Source organism: Sceloporus occidentalis, unplaced genomic scaffold (assembly GCF_023333645.1).
Source record: "Sceloporus occidentalis isolate IW3139 unplaced genomic scaffold, rSceOcc1.0.p SCAF_1, whole genome shotgun sequence".
NCBI classification, from domain to species: Eukaryota; Metazoa; Chordata; class Lepidosauria; order Squamata; family Phrynosomatidae; genus Sceloporus; species Sceloporus occidentalis.
Genome location: NW_028316981.1, coordinates 255,700,762 through 255,723,000, shown reverse-complemented (window position 1 = coordinate 255,723,000; position 22,239 = coordinate 255,700,762). Strand labels below are relative to the sequence as shown.

General features: G+C 39.6%; 1 protein-coding gene across 3 annotated transcripts in view; it reads left to right on the top strand.

Annotated features, from left to right (window-relative positions):
- Positions 1 to 653: 653 nt before the first annotated feature.
- Positions 654 to 22,239, top strand: part of YTHDC2 (YTH N6-methyladenosine RNA binding protein C2) — a 45,529-nt gene continuing 23,943 nt past the window's right edge. For all 3 annotated transcript variants that reach the window (XM_089492172.1, XM_089492167.1, XM_089492162.1), the window contains exons 1-12: positions 654 to 936; positions 4,594 to 4,684; positions 6,609 to 6,805; positions 7,666 to 7,865; positions 9,804 to 9,970; positions 11,437 to 11,539; positions 13,280 to 13,436; positions 16,006 to 16,113; positions 16,335 to 16,480; positions 17,898 to 18,033; positions 18,657 to 18,783; positions 20,163 to 20,228. In XM_089492172.1, coding sequence (XP_089348298.1) covers positions 708 to 936; positions 4,594 to 4,684; positions 6,609 to 6,805; positions 7,666 to 7,865; positions 9,804 to 9,970; positions 11,437 to 11,539; positions 13,280 to 13,436; positions 16,006 to 16,113; positions 16,335 to 16,480; positions 17,898 to 18,033; positions 18,657 to 18,783; positions 20,163 to 20,228 — 1,727 coding nt within the window. In that variant the 5' untranslated portion in view covers positions 654 to 707. The remainder of the gene's footprint in view (positions 937 to 4,593; positions 4,685 to 6,608; positions 6,806 to 7,665; positions 7,866 to 9,803; positions 9,971 to 11,436; positions 11,540 to 13,279; positions 13,437 to 16,005; positions 16,114 to 16,334; positions 16,481 to 17,897; positions 18,034 to 18,656; positions 18,784 to 20,162; positions 20,229 to 22,239) is intronic.

The window sequence follows — 22,239 nt, the reverse complement described above, 5'->3', positions numbered from 1 at the left end:
TAGTGCAGATGCAGCCTACGCCGTTTTGAAATGTTCTGCAGCAAAACAGGCAGGAAATTGAAGGCAAGCACCACATACATCCTCACACACCAATGGCGTGTGTGTGTATATATATATATATACACACACACACACACACATATATATATATATACACACATGTCTGTGCCTGGGTTCTACGCCACCAAACGCATCTGAGGAAGTGGAATTAAGTCTACAAAAGCTCATCCTGCCAACTTCCTCCTTTCAGTAAGCCTCAAAGGTACTACAAGATCTCTCTGCGTACTGATTCCACAGACTAACAGGGCTATATCTTTGACTCTAAGTCATAGAGGAGTGAGTTCTTAAACCCAACAATGTATAGTTTATGCGGAGAGACCTTGTGGCACCTTTGAGTCTCACTGAAAGAAAGAAGTTGGCAGCAGCAAGGGCTTTCCTACACTTGAAGCCCACTACTCCCCCTTCAGAGCCAAGCCTGCGTGCTGCGCATGCGCGTCCTACCCTTTTTTGTGCCTGGTGGCCTCTATTTTCCCGCGCAGGAGGCCGTGGCGCGTCAGCAGCACGCGCAACCCGAGGCCACGCCCCTCCCTCTCTCCTTCCTGTCCCTTTCGCTTTCCTTCTCAGTCCCGGCCGCCCCTTCAGCCGGAGCGGTCGCTTTCAGAGGGGGGCTCCTCGTCCAGCGCTGCCGCCGTTCGGGCCCTTGGGGGATGATGTCGCGCCCCAGCAGCGTCTCCCCGCGGCCGCCTCCGCCGGCCTCCAGCGGCCCTCCGAGCGCGGGGGGACCCTCAGGCTCCGCGGCCTCCGCCTCGTCCGCCTCCTCTTCCTTTGGGGGCGGCGGTGGCCGGGCCAAGGGGCTGAAGGACATCCGCATCGACGAGGAAGTGAAGATCGCCGTCAACATCGCCCTGGAGCGGTTCCGCTATGGGGAGCAGAGAGGTATAAGGGCGGGAGAGGTCTGTGGGCCTTGTGGGGCTGCCCCTCCCCACCAAACAAACAAAGACGCGCATAGAGAATGTATTTCTTAGTGCTTAGTGCTTAGTTGGGCTCAGAAAACAGTGTAGGACGCGGCCAGATGAAAAGGCTCACAAGCACTCGTAGAAATGTAAACCCATGCTGCCTTGCCTTGCTCAGAAGGCTTAGCGTTTCAGGAAAATAGAGGACATAGCCAATACAAGTTAAAAATAGTCATAGAAATGTAAACCCATGCTGCTTTGCTGTGCTCAAATTGGAGATGGTCAAGGGAAAATGGAGGACATGGCTAAATCAGACCTAAAAACACTCACAGAAATATAAATCCGTGCTTCTTTGCCATGCTCAAAGCTAAAAACACTCATAGGTCCAAAACGCACTGCAGAAATAATCCAGTTCCACACTGCTCTAACTGCCCTGGCTCAGTGCTAGGGGACCCTGGGAACTGTAGTTTATTGTGGCACCAGAGCTCTGAAAGAAAAGGCTAAACGTCTCACAAAACTACAGTTCCCAGGATTCCGTGCGTTGAGCCAGGGCAGATAAAGTGGCCTCAGGTGGGATTATTTCTGCAGCGTGTTTTGGAACATGGCATTGCAAATTCATGCTTCTTTGCCATGCTCAAAATGGAAGATGTTTGCGAATTCCTGTTGGACAGAAGGCTGAAATGCAAGAGGGGGCTTTGGCCACCCTGAACAGGTGACGTAACATAAGACAAATATTGGCGCTTGTATGTGGCCAGGGAAGGTGTAGGACCCATGGCCTCGAAGGCTGCCTTTACATGGTGGGAATAATAATAATAATAATAATTTGTATCCCACCTTTCTCCCAGTATAGGGCTTCAAGGCAGCTAACAAAATTTTAAAAAGTGCAAATTAAAAACAATACAAAGCATTTAAAAATGTAAACATAAAGTTTAAAAAAAAAACAATGGAACAGTTTTGAAAAAGTTAAACACATTACACATTAAAATTTAAAATATACCGTATTAAAATCTGTTGTCCGGCTTCAAGTCATTTCCAACTTATGGTGACCCTAAGGCAGTGCTTCTCAATTATTTTCTGTCATGCCCCCCTAGGAAGAAGAAAGCATTTTGCGCCCCCCACATGACTGTAAATAGTATCATTTGTCTATAAAATTGGTATAAGTACACCTCTGCATAACAGAGCCTCGCGCCCCCCTTTACAGAGCCTTGCGCCTCCCCACTATTTGAGAAGTACTGCCCTAAGGTGAGCCTATCGCAGGGTTTTCTTCTGTAGCAATAATGCAGTTTGGCAGCACTTTAACTGCCATGGTTCCACCCTACAGAATCCTGGGATTTGTAGTTTGGTGAGGCAGCAGCATGGTTTGGCAGAGAAGGCAAAGGATCTTGTTAAACTACAGATCCCAGGATTCCATAGGACTAAGCCGCAGCACTTAAAAGTGGGGTGTGACGCCATTATTTTTACAGAAAAAACTTGCCAGGAAAATCCTGTGATAGGTTAATGTAGGATGGCAGTAAGTCATAAACAACTTGAAGGCAAACAACACGGATTTATTCCTCCCAGGTATGGGCCTAAGTCCAGTTATTATGCCTAACTAGAGGTCTGTTGAACCCATGGAACTTAACTAAGGGATAACTTACCAAGTTTTCATTGATCAAGTGAGTCTACTCTAATTAAGACACTTAGGTTTCGGCCATAAGCAAGCATCCATCATCTTACCTAGGAAGCTAGGTCACTTTGGCTCAGACCATTGGCTTGAGAGCAAACTTCCCTGGGATCCACTTTTACATCACATGTGCATTTTAGATTCCTCATCCCCCACCCCAGTCTTTTAAAACACAAGTATGATAGTCATAGTAGGGCCTACACACTGTAAAAGCGCCAAGTTCTGTGGGCTTTATTTCAGAGAAAGGCAATGGTAAACCACTTCTGAGTATTTCTTGCCCTATGAAATCCATGAGATTGCCATAAATCAACAGGTAACTTGAAAGCGCAGGTATGCACACACTACGGTCATTATGCTGGTTTAGTTCATAAGTGTATCCAGATGTACCAGATCTGATTATGGTGGCCCTCCAAACATTTTGGAGCATTTGGGCCTGGTTCTCATGGAAGCAGAACATGTATAGTTTCCAGCTACATGACGGCTGCATTATGGCATTTTGGCCTGTTACAGACTGCCAAAATAAAGCTGCTTCGGGTCTCTTTGGAGATATGCTATTTAAATGATGCATGGGTCCTAAGAGTCCAGAGGTCGTGCCAAAGCCACACTCCATTCCTAAGCACTGGAGTGCAGCTTTGGTGCAGCTTCCGGATTCTTAGGGTGCATGCATCATTTAAACAGCATACCTCCAAAGAGACTTGAAGCAGCTTTATTTTGGCAGTCTGTAACAGGCCTTTATCAGCTTATTTAAGACCATTTTAGGATGTTTAATTTAGTGCTGGCCATACTGGTTTGGTGCAGTCGTGCTGGCCACATGACGACCAGAGCAGTCCATGGACAACACTGGCTCTTCTTAGAAATGGAGATGAGTACCACCCTCTACAGTCGGTTATGACTAGACATGCATGTCAAGGGACTACCTTTACCTTTACATATTGACTTCCACAGCTGAATAGGGTGTTGGACAACAAGGGGTTTTATATGACGTTATGTGAACTTCAAACAAAAATCCCCCCCAAAAGTGATACCTCTATTGGCCAACCAAAATGCACAATATACTTGTTGCAAGCTTTTGAAGCTCCACTGGCTTCTTCGTCAGACAATATGTTACATACCAAACAGGAGAAAAATTAGAGATGTTAGTAAGATGTCTACAATTTGTTGTTTCTGTCCTTAGGTAAGATGGTATGGGAAGGTACCATTTACTAAATGACCAGCACAACTACTACTGCATATTATCAGAACTTGTTTGACCGATTGTATTAGAAACTGAACCTGGGATCTTGGGTGTGCAAAGTTCTTTCCTAGATTATGCAGTTAACATATATGCACTCAAGCATGCATAAAACAAGGCCCATTGACAGGAACATATTTGCCTTACCTAAGAAGGTGTGGTAGTCATGATTGGCCCTAAACAAAGAAGTTCTGCTTCACTGGCATGACTCATAGCTATTCATCAACAAATCCACAATTTATCCAATTCTCTTTGAAGTCACATAATTGCCACATCTTGTGGCAGTTCTTATAACTGTTACATATAGCTAATGGTTTTAGAACAAGCATTGTATAAAGTTCTTCCTTTGGTTTATTTCTAATCATACAATAGTCTCTTCCTCTATGGGGGGACCTGTTCCAGACCCCCCCCCCCACATAAGGGAAATTCCACATAAGCTCAAACCCCATTAAAGCCAATGGGGCTTGCAGCAGCACACCATTACGCTTTCTGACATGTGGCGCCATTTCTTCCGGCACGGCTTCCAGCATATGCTGGAAGCCACATAAGGCGCACCCGTGTATAACGTGGGCACACTGTATTTCTTGAAGAAAACATAGTGTAGTGCTGCACATTCAGTGAACTTTGAAGTAAATAAAGATGTGTCTCTTGCCTTGTTTTACTTTCCTTAAGAAATGTTTGCCCCTTTTTCATATACAGTAGTGGAATCTGAAGTTAAATATTTCTCCTGTGTTTTTCCCCATCAGAAATGGAATTTCCTTCATCCTTGACAAGTACTGAAAGAGCATTCATTCACCGACTGAGTCAATCTCTTGGTCTGATTTCTAAAAGTAAAGGGTAAGTCAGTGTCTTGTGAAACAATGCTGTTTTCATTACATGAGTTAAATGTGCCCTTTAGAAATAATTTTCTGGAGTAATTTTCACATCCACACACTTGTAGTATTTTTTGCTATTGACTATTGCTATTGACTCCCTCCTGAGCAGCCACATGTGCCTGTATTTCAGTAGTTTTCTATATGTTAATTGAGAGGTTGCATTATTTTCAGGTGCCCATATATTGTGTCCAAATTTGGACTACAGCCTCTGCCTTGCCGTGCATATCCATTGCTGCAGTAATATGCTTCAGTCATTTGCATTATAAAACTTAAAAGAGACCCGAAGTAGGAATTGGATGCTCTTAGTTTATAGCTGCAATTGTCCTGCCTTTTCAGTTTTAATGGTTTTTCAGAAAACAGTTCTTGGTGTGGTTAATGTGCTTAAACCTATCATCCAGTAATAACTATGCAGGAGTAAAATCGGTTGGATATTTTTTCTCAGTACAAACTAATTGGCTCATGTTATAATTCTTGTGTGGATAAACATAACATTTTGTTGTTGTGTGCCTTCAAGTCACACTTATGATGACCCTAAGCCAAACCTATCATGGGTTTTCTTGGCCAGATTTGTTTGGGAGGGTGTTTGTTTATTTTTATTCTGAGAAGTTAACCCAGAGGTTAAAATTTGAATAGTGGTTGGTGTGGGGAAAGAGATGAAGATATTTGTCTTTGAGTTTTTTGTTCAATTGTAGTCTTACGTGATTCTCCTTAGCCCAGTCTTAATTATCTGTAGAGGTTTGCTGAAGAATGTAAGCTTTCAGAGTAAAATAAATTCAGACAGCTCAGTTTTAAATGTACCCTGTAATCATAAAATGTGGTATATGGCGATCTGTCAGTTTTAGTAGGATATACTTAAATCCTTAGTTGCTCTTTTTTAAAAATTCAGGTTTCTGCATTTGTATAGTTAGTGATAGTTTAGAAACATCGTTCTGCATGAGAGCAATTTGTATGTGCTGATATTGCTAGCCATTTTTAAAAATGTGCAGAAAGTACAAAGAAATATGCAATTCTGGTTATTTTCACTTAGAAGTGGGGGCCTTCATAAGTAATTGCCTCTGATACATAGAATACAGGTCTGTTTTTCAGGGCCCGAGTAGAGCAGTGGAGGGATAGTGGACATGTCTCATCCACAGGGTCGCAATGAGTTTGGGTCGATTTGAGGGCAGTTAACAACAACAAACATAAGGATAAATTTTTCCACCATAACACTTATTAATTAAATGAATCTTACATATATCCCACTTCAAACTCTGGCTTAGCTAGTATTCATTTATGTTAGATCTGAGATGTGAAACATAGCTACAGAAAACAAGGCCCAGCATATTTGAAAGTAAAACATTTAAGATTTTTTTAAAGGTAGTAATGAAATACATGGTAAAAGACATTGATACTTCATTGAATTTATGCAGGATCCTAATTTTTGCATGGCTAGCTATCTGAACCATCCTTTCTGAGACTTTGGCCTGAAACAGACAGGCCAAAAGAAGTGGCTTTTGGTTGTTTCGAGGGCATGGTGTTCAGAGGACGCAGACGTCCAAAGTAGCCAGAAGCTGCTCCGAGGCCATGCTTATTGGGCAAGAGCTGATCCCAAAAGGAGTGGATTAAACCAGCTCCTGCTGGTACTTGTTTTGGATTGCAGCAGCAGCCCAATCCAGAAGTGGGCCGTGTGATTGCCATGGTCTCAGCTTGATGGGGCCGGAGCAGCCGGAGGCTGCTCCTTCTGGGCCATCTGCTTTGGCCATTTGTTAACTTGTGCCTATATTATTAAAGCATAATCTTAAAACATCAGATTTTGTAAACTTGGGAGGTCTTTCTCTGTTGTAACATTTTGAGGCAGAATAAAGGCTAAGCCTTGTTGATAAATATTAATTACCATAATCTTGCAGGAAAGGCGCAAACCGATACCTAACAGTGAAGAAAAAAGATGGATCAGAGTTGGCACATGCAGTCATGACATGTAATTTGATTCCAAACACAAAACATGCTATTAGGAGCCTAGTACAGCGCTTTCCTGTCACCAATAAAGAGCGTACAGAGCTTCTCCCAAAGACAGAGAGAGGAAATGTTTTTGCTGTTGAAGCTGGTAAGCTGATTATTTTTTGATGATTGATATAATGGTAGATTGTGCAAGGAATAATTTGTTGCCAGGAGCCATCCTTAGAAAACATTGGAAGTCTATGGAATGCCACTATTACAATGGCATAGTATTCTTAGTAATGTGATGGATACCATCCCATGCTGATGAATTAATTATATTGTGCTACTGCTTCAAGAGAGCCAAATAATTGTCACTACCTTACTTAAATTTATTTTTAGAAAATGGATTCTGGGGAGAACAAGTGCCTTCCTCCTTGACAGCTAATAATTTATTCTGGGAAACACCTAAATGTGCAAAATCATGAATAGTTTTTTAACTTCAAGAAGTACAGTGTTTATATTACACACGCCACGGCTTGGATTTTGAGTGGCCCTCACTCAATAGGAGGCTGCTGGTTTTGTTAATTCCCTTTTCCTCCAGCAGCTGATTTTACTATACACATCACCAAGTACGGATATGAGAGCTGGACAGTAAAGAAAGCAGATAGGAAGAAAATCAGTTCATATGAAATGTGCTGGAGAAGATTGCTAAGCATACTGTGGATGGGCAAAAAGGCAAACAAAGGGACCTTGAAAAAATCAAGTCTGAACTCTCCCTGGAAATCAAGATGATGAAACTGTGGCTGTTGTACTGTGGCCATATCATGAGAAGGCTTGACTCATTAGAAAAGACAATATTACTAGAAAATGCAGAAGACAGTAGGGATATACATTTTTGCTCTTTAATACATCCAAAGCATTTCTGCCTTTTGCTAACCATTTGAAAGACAATGTTCTTTCTAAAATGTTTTGTTTATAAATTAAGATTAACTAATACTCAAGTTTGGAATAATTTTTCCCCCTTAGAGAACAGAGAAATGAGTAAAACAAGTGGCCGACTTAACAATGGCATCCCTCAAATTCCAGTGAAACGTGGAGAATCAGAATTTGATTCATTTCGCCAAAGTCTGCCAGTTTATGAAAAACAAGATGAGATTGTTAGAATCATTAAAGAAAATAAAGTTGTTTTAATTGTGGGGGAAACTGGATCAGGAAAAACTACTCAGGTATGCATTTCTTCTAAAATTAAATTGGAAGTATTTAAGAAAATATCTATCTATCTATCTATCTATCTATCTATCTATCTATCGACATGTGCCAAAATCAATAATGGTATTTTTTCTACTATTAGAAATGGACTTTGGCAATTTAATTTCTTCTTTGATTCTTAGAAGTAGTTAAGGGTACAGTCCTAATCTCCTGGGAAGGACCAGTGGATTTTCTTCAGTGCTAGTGTGAAGTTTATAGTTGTAGGTCTCTCTGCTGTGGCAGAGAGGTCATTAATCTCCTGGTAGCTCTGTATGTTCATTACAAGGCATTCTGTGTTACGCCTATGGATACCATGGGCCTGCAGGTTCCAAAACTTTATTTCCTCAGTACCAGTATTTCAGACAGGATGAGTGAGTATGCTTATTCTCTACCTGATACGCTTAATTAATTCTGTTGTGATCAATTGAAGAGAAAATACTGAAAGGAGAAAATAGTATAGGGAAATGGCATTGTTTCCTGCTACTCTACAATGTTTTCCAGAGTTCTGTCCAATTTGGAACAAACTGACTATTAAACTGATTTGCTATGACAAGCCATGATCTAGGCTTGGTTTCTGATCAGTTTTAAAATGTCCAGTGTACCCAGTCTAGATGAAACTACAGTTTCAGATGGAAGGAAATACTTAACAATCCCTTTGTGGCTACGCTGGAAGAGAAAGAGGAAGGAGAATTGTACATGTTAGCATTGCAGCATCATCAATCCATTGTGGACTCTTTGTGTGTGTGATTCTTCAGCTAATTATTTTACATTTAAAAGAGAATGCTATATTTTCCCCTAAATTTTAAGTTCTCTGTGCATAAGACATCTTGCTGAAATGTTACTATCCTTTGTGTTAGAATGCATAGATTATGCTGATTTAGCTTCTTAATGTAATAATAATAATAAAAATGTATTTATAGCCCGCCCAATCACAAGGAATCCGGGCGGGTTACAGCAATAAAATTTTAGAGAATACAATAAAATAAAATACAAAAAATAAATAAAATACAATAAAATAAAAGAGAGCAACGTGAGTTACAGAAATTCAGTTAGACCTGATGGAAATGGGCCTGTCTTTTTCACTCCCTCCCAGGTCTGATGATGACAGTTGGGACGGAGGGAGGGCTCTTCTTCTTGAGGCAAGAATATAATTTTTATTAATGTAACTTGTTTATTTAGCAAGCAGGAAGCTATAGAAAGTCCAAATCCAGTTTGGGAAGTTGATGACTTTAGATTCGTATATGTGCTAACTGGATGGCTTGAGAAGATGTCCATTTTTATGTACATATGTTTTAGCTTCCATATGTTAGGTGAAAATCTTTATTCATCTAGGCTAGTTATAATTTTATTAAAAATGTTGTATTGTGAACTGACCTGGAATAAAGTTTTAGTGAAGAAATTAGATGTACACTCCATGTTTTAGAAAATGGTAAGGAGACAAGCTCCACGTTCTGTGAGATGGTCAAAATTTATTTGTTTAAAAAGCCCAACATGTTTTGGCCTGAATGAGAAAAGGCCTTCTTCAGGGGCCTTCACCAAAATTAACTGGAATTAAGAACACCATTGAATTTGCATAATGTGAGATCTTGGAGATGAGATCCAAATCTAAACATGAAATTCATTTGTTTCATATACACATAGCCTGAAGGTAATTTTATACATAATATTTTAAATAATTTTGTACATGAAAAATGTTTGTGTGCATTGAACCATCAAAAAGCAAAGGTGTCACTAACTCAGCCACTCATGTGGACACTTTTGGAGTATTTCGCATTTTGGAATTTTGGATAAGGGATTCTCAAATTAAAATGTAATAGGTTTTGTGTCTTGTCTTTACCAGTCTGAGTTGCTTGTGGCAAACTGAATGTGCAGATTATTCTGGATTTTCACAATTAACACAACATCTCTATATTCAGATTCCTCAGTTTCTACTTGATGACTGTTACAAAAATGGAATACCATGTCGCATATTTTGTACTCAGCCAAGGCGTTTGGCTGCAATTGCTGTCGCTGAAAGGGTTGCTGCTGAAAGAAGAGAGAAGATAGGGCAGACTATCGGTTATCAGATCCGACTGGAAAGCAGGTCTTGCTAGTTTCCCCTGTATTCTTGGATAGAAAATATTTTAGATGTCTCTTTTAAAAAATTAAAATTGTGAATTAATAATAAAATAGTAGTTGTAACATTTTTGTAGATTAAAAACTACATGGAAATCTCCCACCACTTATCTCTTGTACATTGCACGTTTATGTCTTGGGCTTGTATCTTTGCCTTACTCTTATTCCCAGAAGTTATGGAAGGAGCCAGGTGTGTGTATATGGCTGAACTGCTGTTGCTACATAGCTTTGCCCAGTGTAATTCTAGTGGCATCACATATTCCCAAATGAATGTGCTTCAGTGTTAATCCACCAAACAGTGATACTTTTGTTGGCCAACTGAAATGCACAATATACATGTTGCAACAGGTATATTGTGCATTTTGGTTGGTCAATAAAGGTATCACTGTTTGGTGGATTTTTGTTTGAATTTGCTAAATGGCCATATTTCCTAGTGTTAATGTTATTCTCTGACTGTTTTCAAGATGGATTGGGTGGTAACTCATAAAAGGATCATATTTGGAATGCTCCGAAGAGTGAGGCTTGCCTGATACACATCTTTTATTTTTCCAGAGCCAAGTGAAAGTCTTTTTGCCTGGTCCTTTCAAAAAATCTTTATAAGAACTGTTTTAATGCTGATGGTGTGTTTCATCCCTCCTCCCTTGTCTATTGTTTTTGTAACATTTTGAATGGTGCCTATACTATTGATAGCTTCAATTAATTTTTAAGGATTAAAATTACATTTGTGACACTTATTTCACTATTTGAAAGAAATAAAAGCCTTTCTTGCAAGATTGCGGATTGCATTGGGAAGGCTGGGAGTATGGCTCCCCGCCCCCCCCCCCCCCCACTTTTTCTTCATTCAGAGCTCCTAACCTAGTATGGCATTGGGAAAGCTGGAGTGTGAGACTTTTGTAGCCTTAGATTTCACAGATTATGGGTGGGCAAAATGTAGCCTTCAAAATATTGTTGACTGTAACTCCCATTAGCCTTAGTCAGCATGGCCAGCAGTAGGGAATACTGGCAGTTGTAATCCAATACCTTGAGGTCACACTTTGCCAATCCCTGTTTTAGAGCTAAGGCTGGGAGGAAAGTTTCCAGAAGTCAGTCTGTAGAGCTGTTTTGTCTGACTTGTATGTAGAGTAGTATGAAATGGTAGGTCTTCAGTCTTATGAATATGTTTCAGACCAGGACAATACACAAAGTATGTCTTTGTCTGGAAGGTGGGATGTGGGATTATTTTTTCCAAAATAGGTTGTCAGCAATCCTGTGCTAAAAAAAGTCAATCAAAGTTGCTGGTCAAACACAGTGAGTTATCTGGCCATCAATTATGAAGTGATATACCGGTACTGTAATTGTGATAAAGTGCAGCCACTTCCAATACTTAATTTTCATAAGGTGTGCTCATTGCTTTTGCAGTCTTAAGTTCTTAAAGGACTTTGTCATTTTTAACAGGGTTTCTCCAAAGACACTTCTAACATTTTGCACCAATGGCGTATTACTTCGTACACTAATGGCTGGAGATAGTGCACTATCAACTGTAACACATGTTATTGTGGTAAGTTTGACCATTTATTCATCATGAAAGTAACTTCCTATCTTTGAAGCTGTAAAACCTAAGTTGTATTTGTTCTCAGTTTTAGTTTAAACATCATTCATGTGTTAACAAACAATATGATTAATGGTTTGTTAAGCATATAAACCATATAGTTGGATCCATATTTTTTATGGACTTGTGTTTACATGTATTTATCCCAGGCAAGCAAAAAGCTGTCTATGGTAGATGTTGTTGTGTGCCTTCAAGTTTTCAACCTATGGCAGACCCTATCATGGTGTTTTCTGGGCTGAGAGTGTATGACTTGCCCCAGGTTACCCAATGAGTTTCTCTGGCTGGGTAGGGAATCAAACCCTGGTCTCCAAAGTCCTAGTCCAATGCTCAAACCATGCTGGCTTATGGTAGACATATATACCTCAAATAAAACTGACTGGATTTTTTTAAAAAAATTACGTACAGTAGATCTGAAAATCAAATAAGCTGCTTCTCTTTCTGGAAATAAACATTCTGACCAATCTTTGTAACCTAGCATGATAAGACTGATTACTAAATTTGCCATCTCCTAATTAACATTGTTCCAGATCATTCTAAAATTGTGACCAAATTGACTTTTAACCAGACATACCATGTTATTCAGATTCTGCTTGGTTTTGCTCTTAAACAAAGCATCCAATTCCCATGTTTTAAAACATGACCAGAATTTGAGTCCCAGGAAGTATTTGTAGATGAGCTGTGACATCATATTTGGCTTAAAGACTGCATGGAGAGAAAATACATGGTTTACGTGGTCTCTTCAGCTTATGTGGGTTGTCAGGAAAGACAGTATGTTAATCTGTAAAAGCATTTTAGCAATGGAGAGGAAGATGTGACAATTGTAGCAAAAATTATGTGAACTGGGACTAGAAATGAATTTCTCTGTATTTTGAATACATACATGGAATGTTTTGTTAAAATTAACAGAAAAATTGAAGGAGTCTCATTTACTATAGCAAATAAAGATTTAAAAGTAATACCTCCGGAGGCAGTTGTGGGAAATGAAATGTTGCATTGACTTGGGCTTAATACTGCATGAGAACATCATGCTGAATTGCCAGTAAAGACTAAAATAACTTGAGTATTTCACATTTGCTGTCATTGATTTTCCAATAGTTAACTGATAAAGAAGTATTAGCTGTTAATTAGCTGTAGAATGACAGCTGTGCCGACTGTAGTCAGCTTGGCTAGTGGTACAGGATAATAGGAGTTATGGTCCAAAACATTTTGAGGTTGAAAGGTTCCTCATCCCCACTTTACTATTCCAAACAAAGAAACAAAAGAAATCATAGGCATGTATGTAATGATGCTACATCATATTTGCTGAACTGATGAAATTGTATACCTTTATCACGGGGGGGGGGGGGGGGAACAATGTACTTCCAAGGGAATGAGAAAATACTCAGATGTGTTAATGGAGGCATGAATAAGTAAAATTTGATATAGGTTAAAATCTAATAACCTTAAGCTTTGAAAATGTTGAGATATGGCTATCACAATAGTTCTTTTTTTTTTTTTTTAAGTTAAAACTTTGGGATGAAAATCATGCAAATTCTGTACTTACATGTTGGCAAGAAATAATACAGTTATAACCAGCAAAATCCAGCTTTAGTGAAATGTTACATTTGTAAAAATGGAGGAGTAGCACTGTATCACATGTCACTGCGATCAAGTTTTGATACAAAGAGGCCTGGCCTGCTTATGTTGCAGGATGAAGTCCATGAGAGGGATCGGTTCAGTGACTTCTTATTAACGAAGTTGAGAGACACATTGCAGAAACACTCGTCTTTGAAACTGATCCTCTCTAGTGCTGCTCTGGATGTGAATCTCTTTGTCAGATATTTTGGAGGCTGCCCGGTGATATATAGTAAGTGCAATAATGTATGATTATTGTATGATAATGCATGATCACAATTCAAAAAGGATGTTGACAAGCTGGGGCAACCAGTGGCAGTCCAGAGGAGGGCGACCAAAATGGTGAAGAGTCTGGAAACCATGCCTTATGAAGAGAGACTTAGGGATCTGGTTATGTTTAACCTGGAGAAGAGACAGTTAAGAGGTGATATCATAGCCCTGTTTAAGTATTTGAAGGGGTGTCGTATTGAGGATGGAGTAAGCTTATTTTCTGCAGCTCCAGAGAATAGGTCATGGAACAATGGATGCAAGCTACAGGAAAAGAGATTCCACCTAAACATTAGGAATAACTTCCTGACAGAGTGGTTTGGCAGTGGGACACACTCCCTCGGAATGTGGTGGAGTCTCCTCCTTTGGAGGTCTTTAAACAGAGGCTGAATGGCCATTTGTTGGGGGTGCTTTGATTGTGAGCCCTTGCATAGTAGAGGGTTAGACTGGTTGGCTCTTGTGGTTTCTTCCAACTATGGTTCTATGGGCCCATACAGACAGGCCAAAATAAAGCTGCTTCGGGTCACTTTGGAGGTACACTATGCTGTTTAAATGATGCATACATCCTAAGAGGCCAGAAGCTGCACCAAAACTGCACTCCACTCCTTAGGACTGGAGCATGGCTTTGACGTGGCTTCTGGCCTCTTAAAGTGCATGCATCATTTAAATAACACAACTCCAAAGTGACCCGAAGCAGCTTTATTTTGGCCTGTCTGTATGGGCCCTATGATTATAAGATAATAGGAGTCAGGCTACTAAATTTAACAATATATTTTTCTCACTTTGGTGTAGTTCATGCCAAACCTGGTGGTAAATGCTTGTACAATTGACACACAATGATCTGTGCCAAATATTAGAGGTAACAATGTCTGAGCTACTGTTAAAAACATTGCTACAAGTTTTTGTATTTCATTTTTCTGTCTGCATGGCATATGTGTGTGAGTGAACATCTGTATGTATCCTTTGAGATGCAAACTCTCAATTCAAATTTCACTTCAAATGGTTATAGATGAAGAAGTGTTGTACTCCATTATACTAAATGAAATTGGGTTTGAATGAGTAACTTTTTAAATAACAGGATTCAATCTTTATTCTTAAGAGTGCTTTTCAAGCATGGACATGTAACTCTTGGGATTTAGTCTTATTCCCTTGAAATGCAGCCTTGTGTCAAGTTACAAATTATTATGTAACCTCTCTTCTTTTGAAACTGTTCTTGATATAGTATGATGAAGTTTCAGAAACACAAGTATGAAGTCTAAAGCCCTGTCTGCGTGTATATACTAGTTGCACAGTTCTTAAACCATCATTTAAATAATGTGGGCTAACAGCACTTTCTTACTTATCCATGGCTTGAAAATACAGTCCAACCCCTCTATCTGTGGGGGATGTGTTCCCAGACTTACTGTGGATCATGGTGAACACCCAGTTTTTACCATAAATTCACCTTAGAGTTGTGGTGATCTCTCTATCTGGAGCTTTTCCAGTGAGACTCTGCGGTCAACCTTTGGTAGAAGTTGACCATAGAGTTGCACTGGATGATCTCCAAATGCCTAGATAAACCTTTTTCCCCAGATGTGGATAAATGAAACTGCACTTACTAATCCCATGGATATGGGGTTGGACTGTGTTTTTTAAAAATATCCAAAAAGCAAACATTGATTTTGCCATGTTATATAAGGGACATGATGTTTTACTAAACCCATTGTATGTAATTGGGACTTGAGGAACCATGGATTTTAGTAAACACAGTGATATCTGTAACCAAACCCTAGCACATTCAAAGGGCCCACTGTATTCTCAGTATAGTTAGATCACAATAAAGTTTTGGTTTCCCCATATCTCATCTGGATATTTTGTTTAAGATTCATCTCTCTTCCTGCTAAAGTTTGTGCCTGTTCAGATACTTACTTTTGCCACTCCATGGTTGTCTTTTCTAATTAATTGCTACATAGTAGGTCCCTCCTTGCCTCACTCTTTCAGGAGAACAGATTTATTTGAAAATGTGTAGAAATGCAGTTGTCTGTTAGTTGAAGCTTAGCAAATTGCATAGAATGAGCTCCCATATTTTAGACTATGAAAATTTAATGCTGCGGTGCAAAAAATCTATTGAACTATTGAAGGGAAAATGCTACCAATGACATGGATTTTAGCAGAAATGTAAGCATTCAGATTTTACTTGCTAAGCTTGACCACTTTGAAAACATGCACAGGAAGATAGGGTATCTAGTTAGTTTTTGGATTTAAGTATACTTTTTGTGTTCATTTCATTGTCAACATGAAAATTCCTTAACGTCCACTCTTCTGAGCTGGCTCTTGCTGAACCAAATCGGCTTACCAATTTCAGTTCACCTAGAATGAACAATACTTGCTCCTCTAAAAAATAGGAACTTAAAAATCACAACTTAAAAAAAGACACTGGAAATTTTGCTAACTATTCTGCCTTTCCTACAAGCACATGTATATTTGTTGCAATTTTAAGTGTAATGATAATATAGAATACGTAATGAATTCTATTTAACCCCTTACTTTTTCAGTACCAGGGAGACCTTTTGAAGTAAAAGAGATGTTTCTGGAGGATCTACTGAGAAGCACAGGTTATACAAATAAAGAAATGATCAAATACAAAAAGGAGAAACAGCGAGGTTGGTGCCTGTATTTAAGATGCTGGAAAAGAGGTTCTTCTGTTGATATCATTGTATTTTAATAATTTTTTATAATAATATATATTATTGGATAGATATAAATGTTTAATTGATAATAATAATTCAGATGTGGCAATTTTTAAAGTAATATTGAGAAATTCTAGTAAGATTTCCATTTTAATTCTCTCTTTTTTCTGTAAAAAATAAAATGTGTTATCTAGAGGAGAAACAACAGACAACTTTGACTGAATGGTATTCTGCACAAGACAACAGCAAGCCAGAACTGCAACGACAGAGAGCAGTTCCAAATGTAGCTGAAGAATATGATTTGTTGGATGATGGTGGTGACACAGTTTTCAGTCAGTTGGTATGCTCCAGTATTTGAAATTGCTAGGTCATGTTGTGAAATATAACAGTATGAACTACTGCGGCACTCTTAAATGACACATTATACTTGCCATGACTTCAACTTCTGCCTATTTTATGTTCATATGATTTCACCCATTTTCAGCAAATGTCTTAACTATACTTCAAAACAAACAGGAGCCAGTCAAAGGCTCTCGTGGCCGGCATCCATAGTTTTTTATGGGTTTTTCGGGCTATGTGGCCATGTTCTAGAAGAGTTTCTTCCTGACATTTCTCCAGCATCTGTGGCTGGCATCTTTAGAGAAGATGCTGGCGAAACGTCAGGAAGAAACTCTTCTAGAACATGGCCACATAGCCCGAAAAACCCACAAAAAACAGGAGCTAGTTCAGAGTTTTAATATTAATTTAACACACATTCTTTTATTTTGATATTATAAAACCTGCTTTAAATTTGGAAGTGGGGCTACTACTTGGAATAGAAATTTAAAGCAACAACAAAAGGTTCCACTGCATGTATGGCTTTCCAACACAGTAAGACTAACTTATCAACAGGGGGATACGTTCCATTTCATTCCATGTTTTTTAAATGAGATGAACAACATGGATAGAAAGAGAAGGCGGTGCACTTTGTACCTCATTGCAGGTGGCCATGTCCTTCCTGTACATCTCCCTTCAGGAAGAAGCTGGCTTGAAGGGATAGGTAAGAGGCTCCTCTTTCTTCCCCTGCACCTGCCTTTAGCATCTCCACATCTATGTCTTAGGTTTCTGGTTTCTGCCAGGCAGTCTCCTGCCTCCCCCTCAATGAAATTTGACTCCCCCCTCAATTTCCCTCAATCCTGTGCCCATCCTGTGGAGCACAGCACTCCTCTCAGCATAGTTCTTCCTCCCTCTGCCAGCGCACCCCCACACTCCCCTTCCCTCCACCCAATAATTACTCATACACGCACTCTCACACATGCATGAGCTTCAGTGCCTGTGTACCTGAGCATGCTTGTGACCCAACAACAACACTTACCAATATGATCACATAGCATCAAGCTGCTGCCCAAATCTGGGATTCCCTCCCACCTCCTTTTTTGTCATCAGAAAATTTTTTTTGCAGCAGGGAAAAAAGATAGTCAAACAAAAACAAAATACCACCCCACTCCCCCGCTTTCATTATTTTCAGACCTCAGTTTAGTATAGGTAAATGAAATCACAGATAGCAGTATAGCATATAAGGGGTCTTACTGTTTATTTTGCTGGATTAGTTTTGACTTCATAGTTTCAGGATTTCATGTATAATGATATAGTGTGGAAAGTGTCATTAAGTTTTGAAACTTTGAAATACTAGGGAACAACTTAAAGAGTATGTTGTTCTTTGATAGCTTTCAGATTTAGAAGGCGATTTGTAATTTAAAATGTATTCTTATTCATAGGCTGAAAAAGATGTCAATTGTCTTGAACCTTGGTTGATTAAAGAAATGGATGCTTGTCTTTCTGATATCTGGCTGCATAAAGACATTGATGCCTTTGCACAGGTCTTCCACCTTATTTTAACTGAAAATGTCAGTGGTAAGTTCATGCTAGTAACTGAACTGTACACTTAAATCTCTACACTATAAATTCCAGTGTAATTTGACTGAAAACAGCTAGGTAATGTCTTGGACATTGAGATTTCTAGATCTGTTAAAGAATATTTTTGCAGTGCTTGGTTGTTCTGGAAAGTTAAAATAGCACTATGACTTCATGAATCACAGGACGTTTAGAGTGTTTGTTAAAAGCATGTTTATGTTAGTTCAGATATTCTGTGCATTTTTATTTAGAAGTAAGTCTTTGGTAAGTGTACATGGGATTGCAAGCAGAGTAATAAGAATAATAAGCTCATTGAAAATGTCTTATTTTTTGCTCTCTTTTTAATTTCCCCTTCTCTTTTTTCCTTCAATTTTAAATTTAAAGTGTATTTAAATTTCTTCTGCTACTTCCTCTCTTTCTCTTCCTCACTTCTTCTTCTTCCCCTTTTTTCAGTCTATCTTGTTTCTTCTGTTCCTGATTCCTTGATTCAATTCCATCTAAAATGTCCTTTAAAGCCCAGTGAAAATAAGATAATATTTTAAGTGGAAAGTAGTTAAAATAATCAGGACAATTTTCTAAGAAACACATACTCTAAACTGTGTTCCCCCCTCCCCTTGTTGTAGTTGATTACCGGCACAGTGACACAAGTGCAACAACTTTAATGGTAGCTTCTGGAAGAGGTTTCTTGAGCCAAGTTGAACAGCTGATTGGTATGGGAGCAAATGTTCACATCAAATCATCCAACGGCTGGTAAAATAAGTACACAGCAACTTCTTGACATTGATTTCTGTGTGCATGGCAGAGAGAAAAAGAGAGAGAGTGAGACTGAGAGGTGAAAATTGGATGTAGTCATTGACATTTTTTCTCAGTTTTTCTTAATTTGTAGTATGAATTTTTTTAAAAAAACACTAATGCTATTGTGGCATTGTAACTTTGAAATAAAGCATACTGGATGAGAAAATGTGCAAGTTAATTCAAGAAACGAACATGATGGGGAAGAAAGATTAACAGTGTATGGTTTATGGATTATGGAAAGAATGAGTATGTTTGAGGTAACTTGTAAATAAATTTATTTTTTAAAAAATAAAAAAATAGTACAGTGTCCACCTCTACCCTGGTAGATGTCCTATAAGCATGATTTGTCAGAGATGCAACCTGTAGGAAAAAGAGCCTACTATTAGACTGCTGTGAGATTATGTTTACATTTAGAAATAATTAGTTTCAGTAGCAATTCTATACAGAGACTAAGTGGTGAAACAGACGGGCATAAAAAGCTGGCTTTTTGACATCTTTGAGGTGTAGTGTACAGACAATGCATGCCCCCAAAATGCCTGGAAGCCAGTTATAAGCTGGACAGCTGCCCACACATAGGCTGGCTTCTGGGTGCTCTTTTGGTGTGGTGTTTAGATGCTACACTCCACCAGAGCCCCTTAAAGCTGTCTTCCTGCTGTGGTGGGGCAGAAAAGCCGTCTTTTTGCCAGCACAAAATCTTTCTTGGCTGGCAAAAAGGCGGATTGGGGACGCTGTGTGCGGTTGCTGTGGCCCCAATCTGGCTTTATCAGGAGCAGTCTGTTTCCCCCTTAACTCTTCTTTCTTTAGCCCTGTGCCTTCCAGTTCCCATCAGTCTCAGGAAATGTAGCCAATTATTGGTAAAACTGGAAAGTACCAGGTTAAGGAAAGCTGGAGTTACAGAGCTGAAAAATTAATCTTCACAGAGCTGAACTGTGATCATGAACACCCTTGTAGAGGAAGAAAATGTATATTTATATGTGTTATGGACAGCAACCCCAAACCCGATTTGTGGGCTGGTTCATATGGGACACTAGACCATAGTTAGATGCTGGATAGGCTTCAAAGGTCTAGGGGGGTCATTTTACCACTCCCTGAGAGCTGTACCTAGCCTCCCAAATAAAATAAAATAAAAGTTCTAAGTTCCAGAGTGAGTTTCTTTAGCAGTGGTAAAGCTAATGAGTATTACATAAGAAGAGTTGAAAATGGAGATAGAAATGTTGTCCTGAAATAATAGTTAAAAAAGGGATTGAAAATGTTATTTGTGTCTGGGTTTTTTGTGTGTGTGCGCGTGTGCTTAAGCAAAATGTTTGTTTAAATGTCTATTGCAATTACTATAGGACAGCTTTGGAGTGGGCTAAACATTTTGGCCAGACAGAAGTGGTTGACCTCCTGGAATCCTACTGGTAATAGTTTTCTTAGTTTTGAAATTTATTAAATAAATAAATCCTAATGCTAATAGTTTTCTTAGTTCTGAAATGTATTCAACTATACACAGGAAGCTGCTCTCATTACTGAAGTAAACAAAGAAGCCTGTTTATGTCCTTTTCCCCTATACTTGAGAGAGAACGTTTTTCAGCATGACTTTCTTAGAACCTGGAAACCTGTCTTAATGCAAAAGGTTAATGAGAAACGTTCAGTATAAAGTTGAAACAAGTGTTTTCAGGTAATTTGAAGGCTTATAACATTTAGGAAAAGTCTTCAGTGTTCTTTAACAAATAGGCCTAAGCTAGTTTTATTCCAGAGACTATGGTGCGTTACAGACCGCCCGTTTGGGGTGGCCTGTATCTGGCCCTTTCCCCGCCAGATCGGGGCCTCAGCTGCCATAGCGGCAGCATCTGAGGCCCCTATCCGCCGCTTTCCAGGCCGCAGGGAAGCAGCAAAAGGACGCTTTTCCGCGGCCTGGAAAGGGGTGTCCTTGGGGCTTCTTGCCCCAAGGACATCCGATGGCGGCGGGGATGCTGAGAAAGGGGCCGCTTGGCCCCTTTCTGCTTTGTGCTGCTGGTGCAGCCGCCTGAAGGCTGCGCCAGCGATGCAAAGCTGGAAGGCGCTCCGAAATGGAGCTCCTTCCGGCTATGTGGAAAGGGTGCCCCAGGCGCCCTCGCATGGTGCCAGGACGACACTTCTGCACCGCCCCGTTAGGAGGCGGCGCGGTGGTGATGTCCTTATGGCGGCACCCATGTAGAATGGGCGCTGCCATTTTGTACGTCCCCAGGACGTATGAGGGTTAGGGTGTCCGAAATGGACGCCCTTTCCTAACCCTAGTACGTCCTGGGGACCTACTTTAAGCCCGTCTGTAACGGGTCTTTATTTCATAGACTTCGCTCCCTGCTGTTTTTAATTTTAAACCTACTTAAAAGCCAAGGTATTGGTTTCTTGCAGAATTAGAAGGTAATCTGTTTTCCATTAATTAGTCTGTATTTGAGAGGTACAAAATTGGACAAATGGAGACATAATTGATTTACTACTGTAGTACAGTATGCACAAAAGTGTAAAAGGGAAGATACTTACTATGAACACCTACATCTTTAAACTTTGGTGCTTATATTTTGCTTTATAGCTTGGATCTAAACAATGATTTTAAGCATGCCTAATGTCTTGCACGTATGCAGTTGAATTTTAGTCCTCATTTATTTTAACTCTGCATACTATAAGTTGCTTTTGACATTCCTCTCCAGTTCAAAAGTGGCTTCACAAGATTTCATAGATAGTTGCCGTTTCAGCAGCACAAGACCAGAATCTTTGAAAGTGTGTAAAATAGTCATGATTTTTAAAATCTTGGTCTGCATATATTTATTTCAGGAATGAGAACCACATAGCCCTCCAGATGTTGCTGGAGTACAGCCCCCATCATATCTTACTAGTGGCTTTGCTGGCTAGGCTGATGAGAATTCCAGTCCAGCAACCACTGGAGTACTACATGATTTCCAGTCTGATTTATGTTATACTGAAGAAAGTACAAAGGATTTTAGTTCAGTTATGTTAGAATGTCAGCACATTTTGGAGTTGTTTAAAAGACTATAAAACAATATTAAATTGTTAAAATTATATAAAATGCATGAAATACCTTTTTATCAGTATGAAGATAAAAAGCTTATGGAAGCTGGAGGAAGCAACTCCTCCCTTTTACAGCCTTACCCGTGCTCCTTAAAAACCTGATCTGCATGGCTGGGAAACTTTCCAGAACAAGTGTTTGATACTACAGAGGACAGCAGAAGGAAGGGAAAGAGGAAGAAAGTCCTGGTGCTACCATAAGTGTGGCATTGAATTTACCTCTGTGGGAGTAATCTTGTAAATGATTTCGGTTTAGGCTTGTTGATCTGAGCTTGTTGGTTCCATGGATTTTTTTAATGAAACCAGAGAACTATTGTACATACTAGGGATTGGATCCAAAGCTCTCTGGGGCTTTTCACAGTG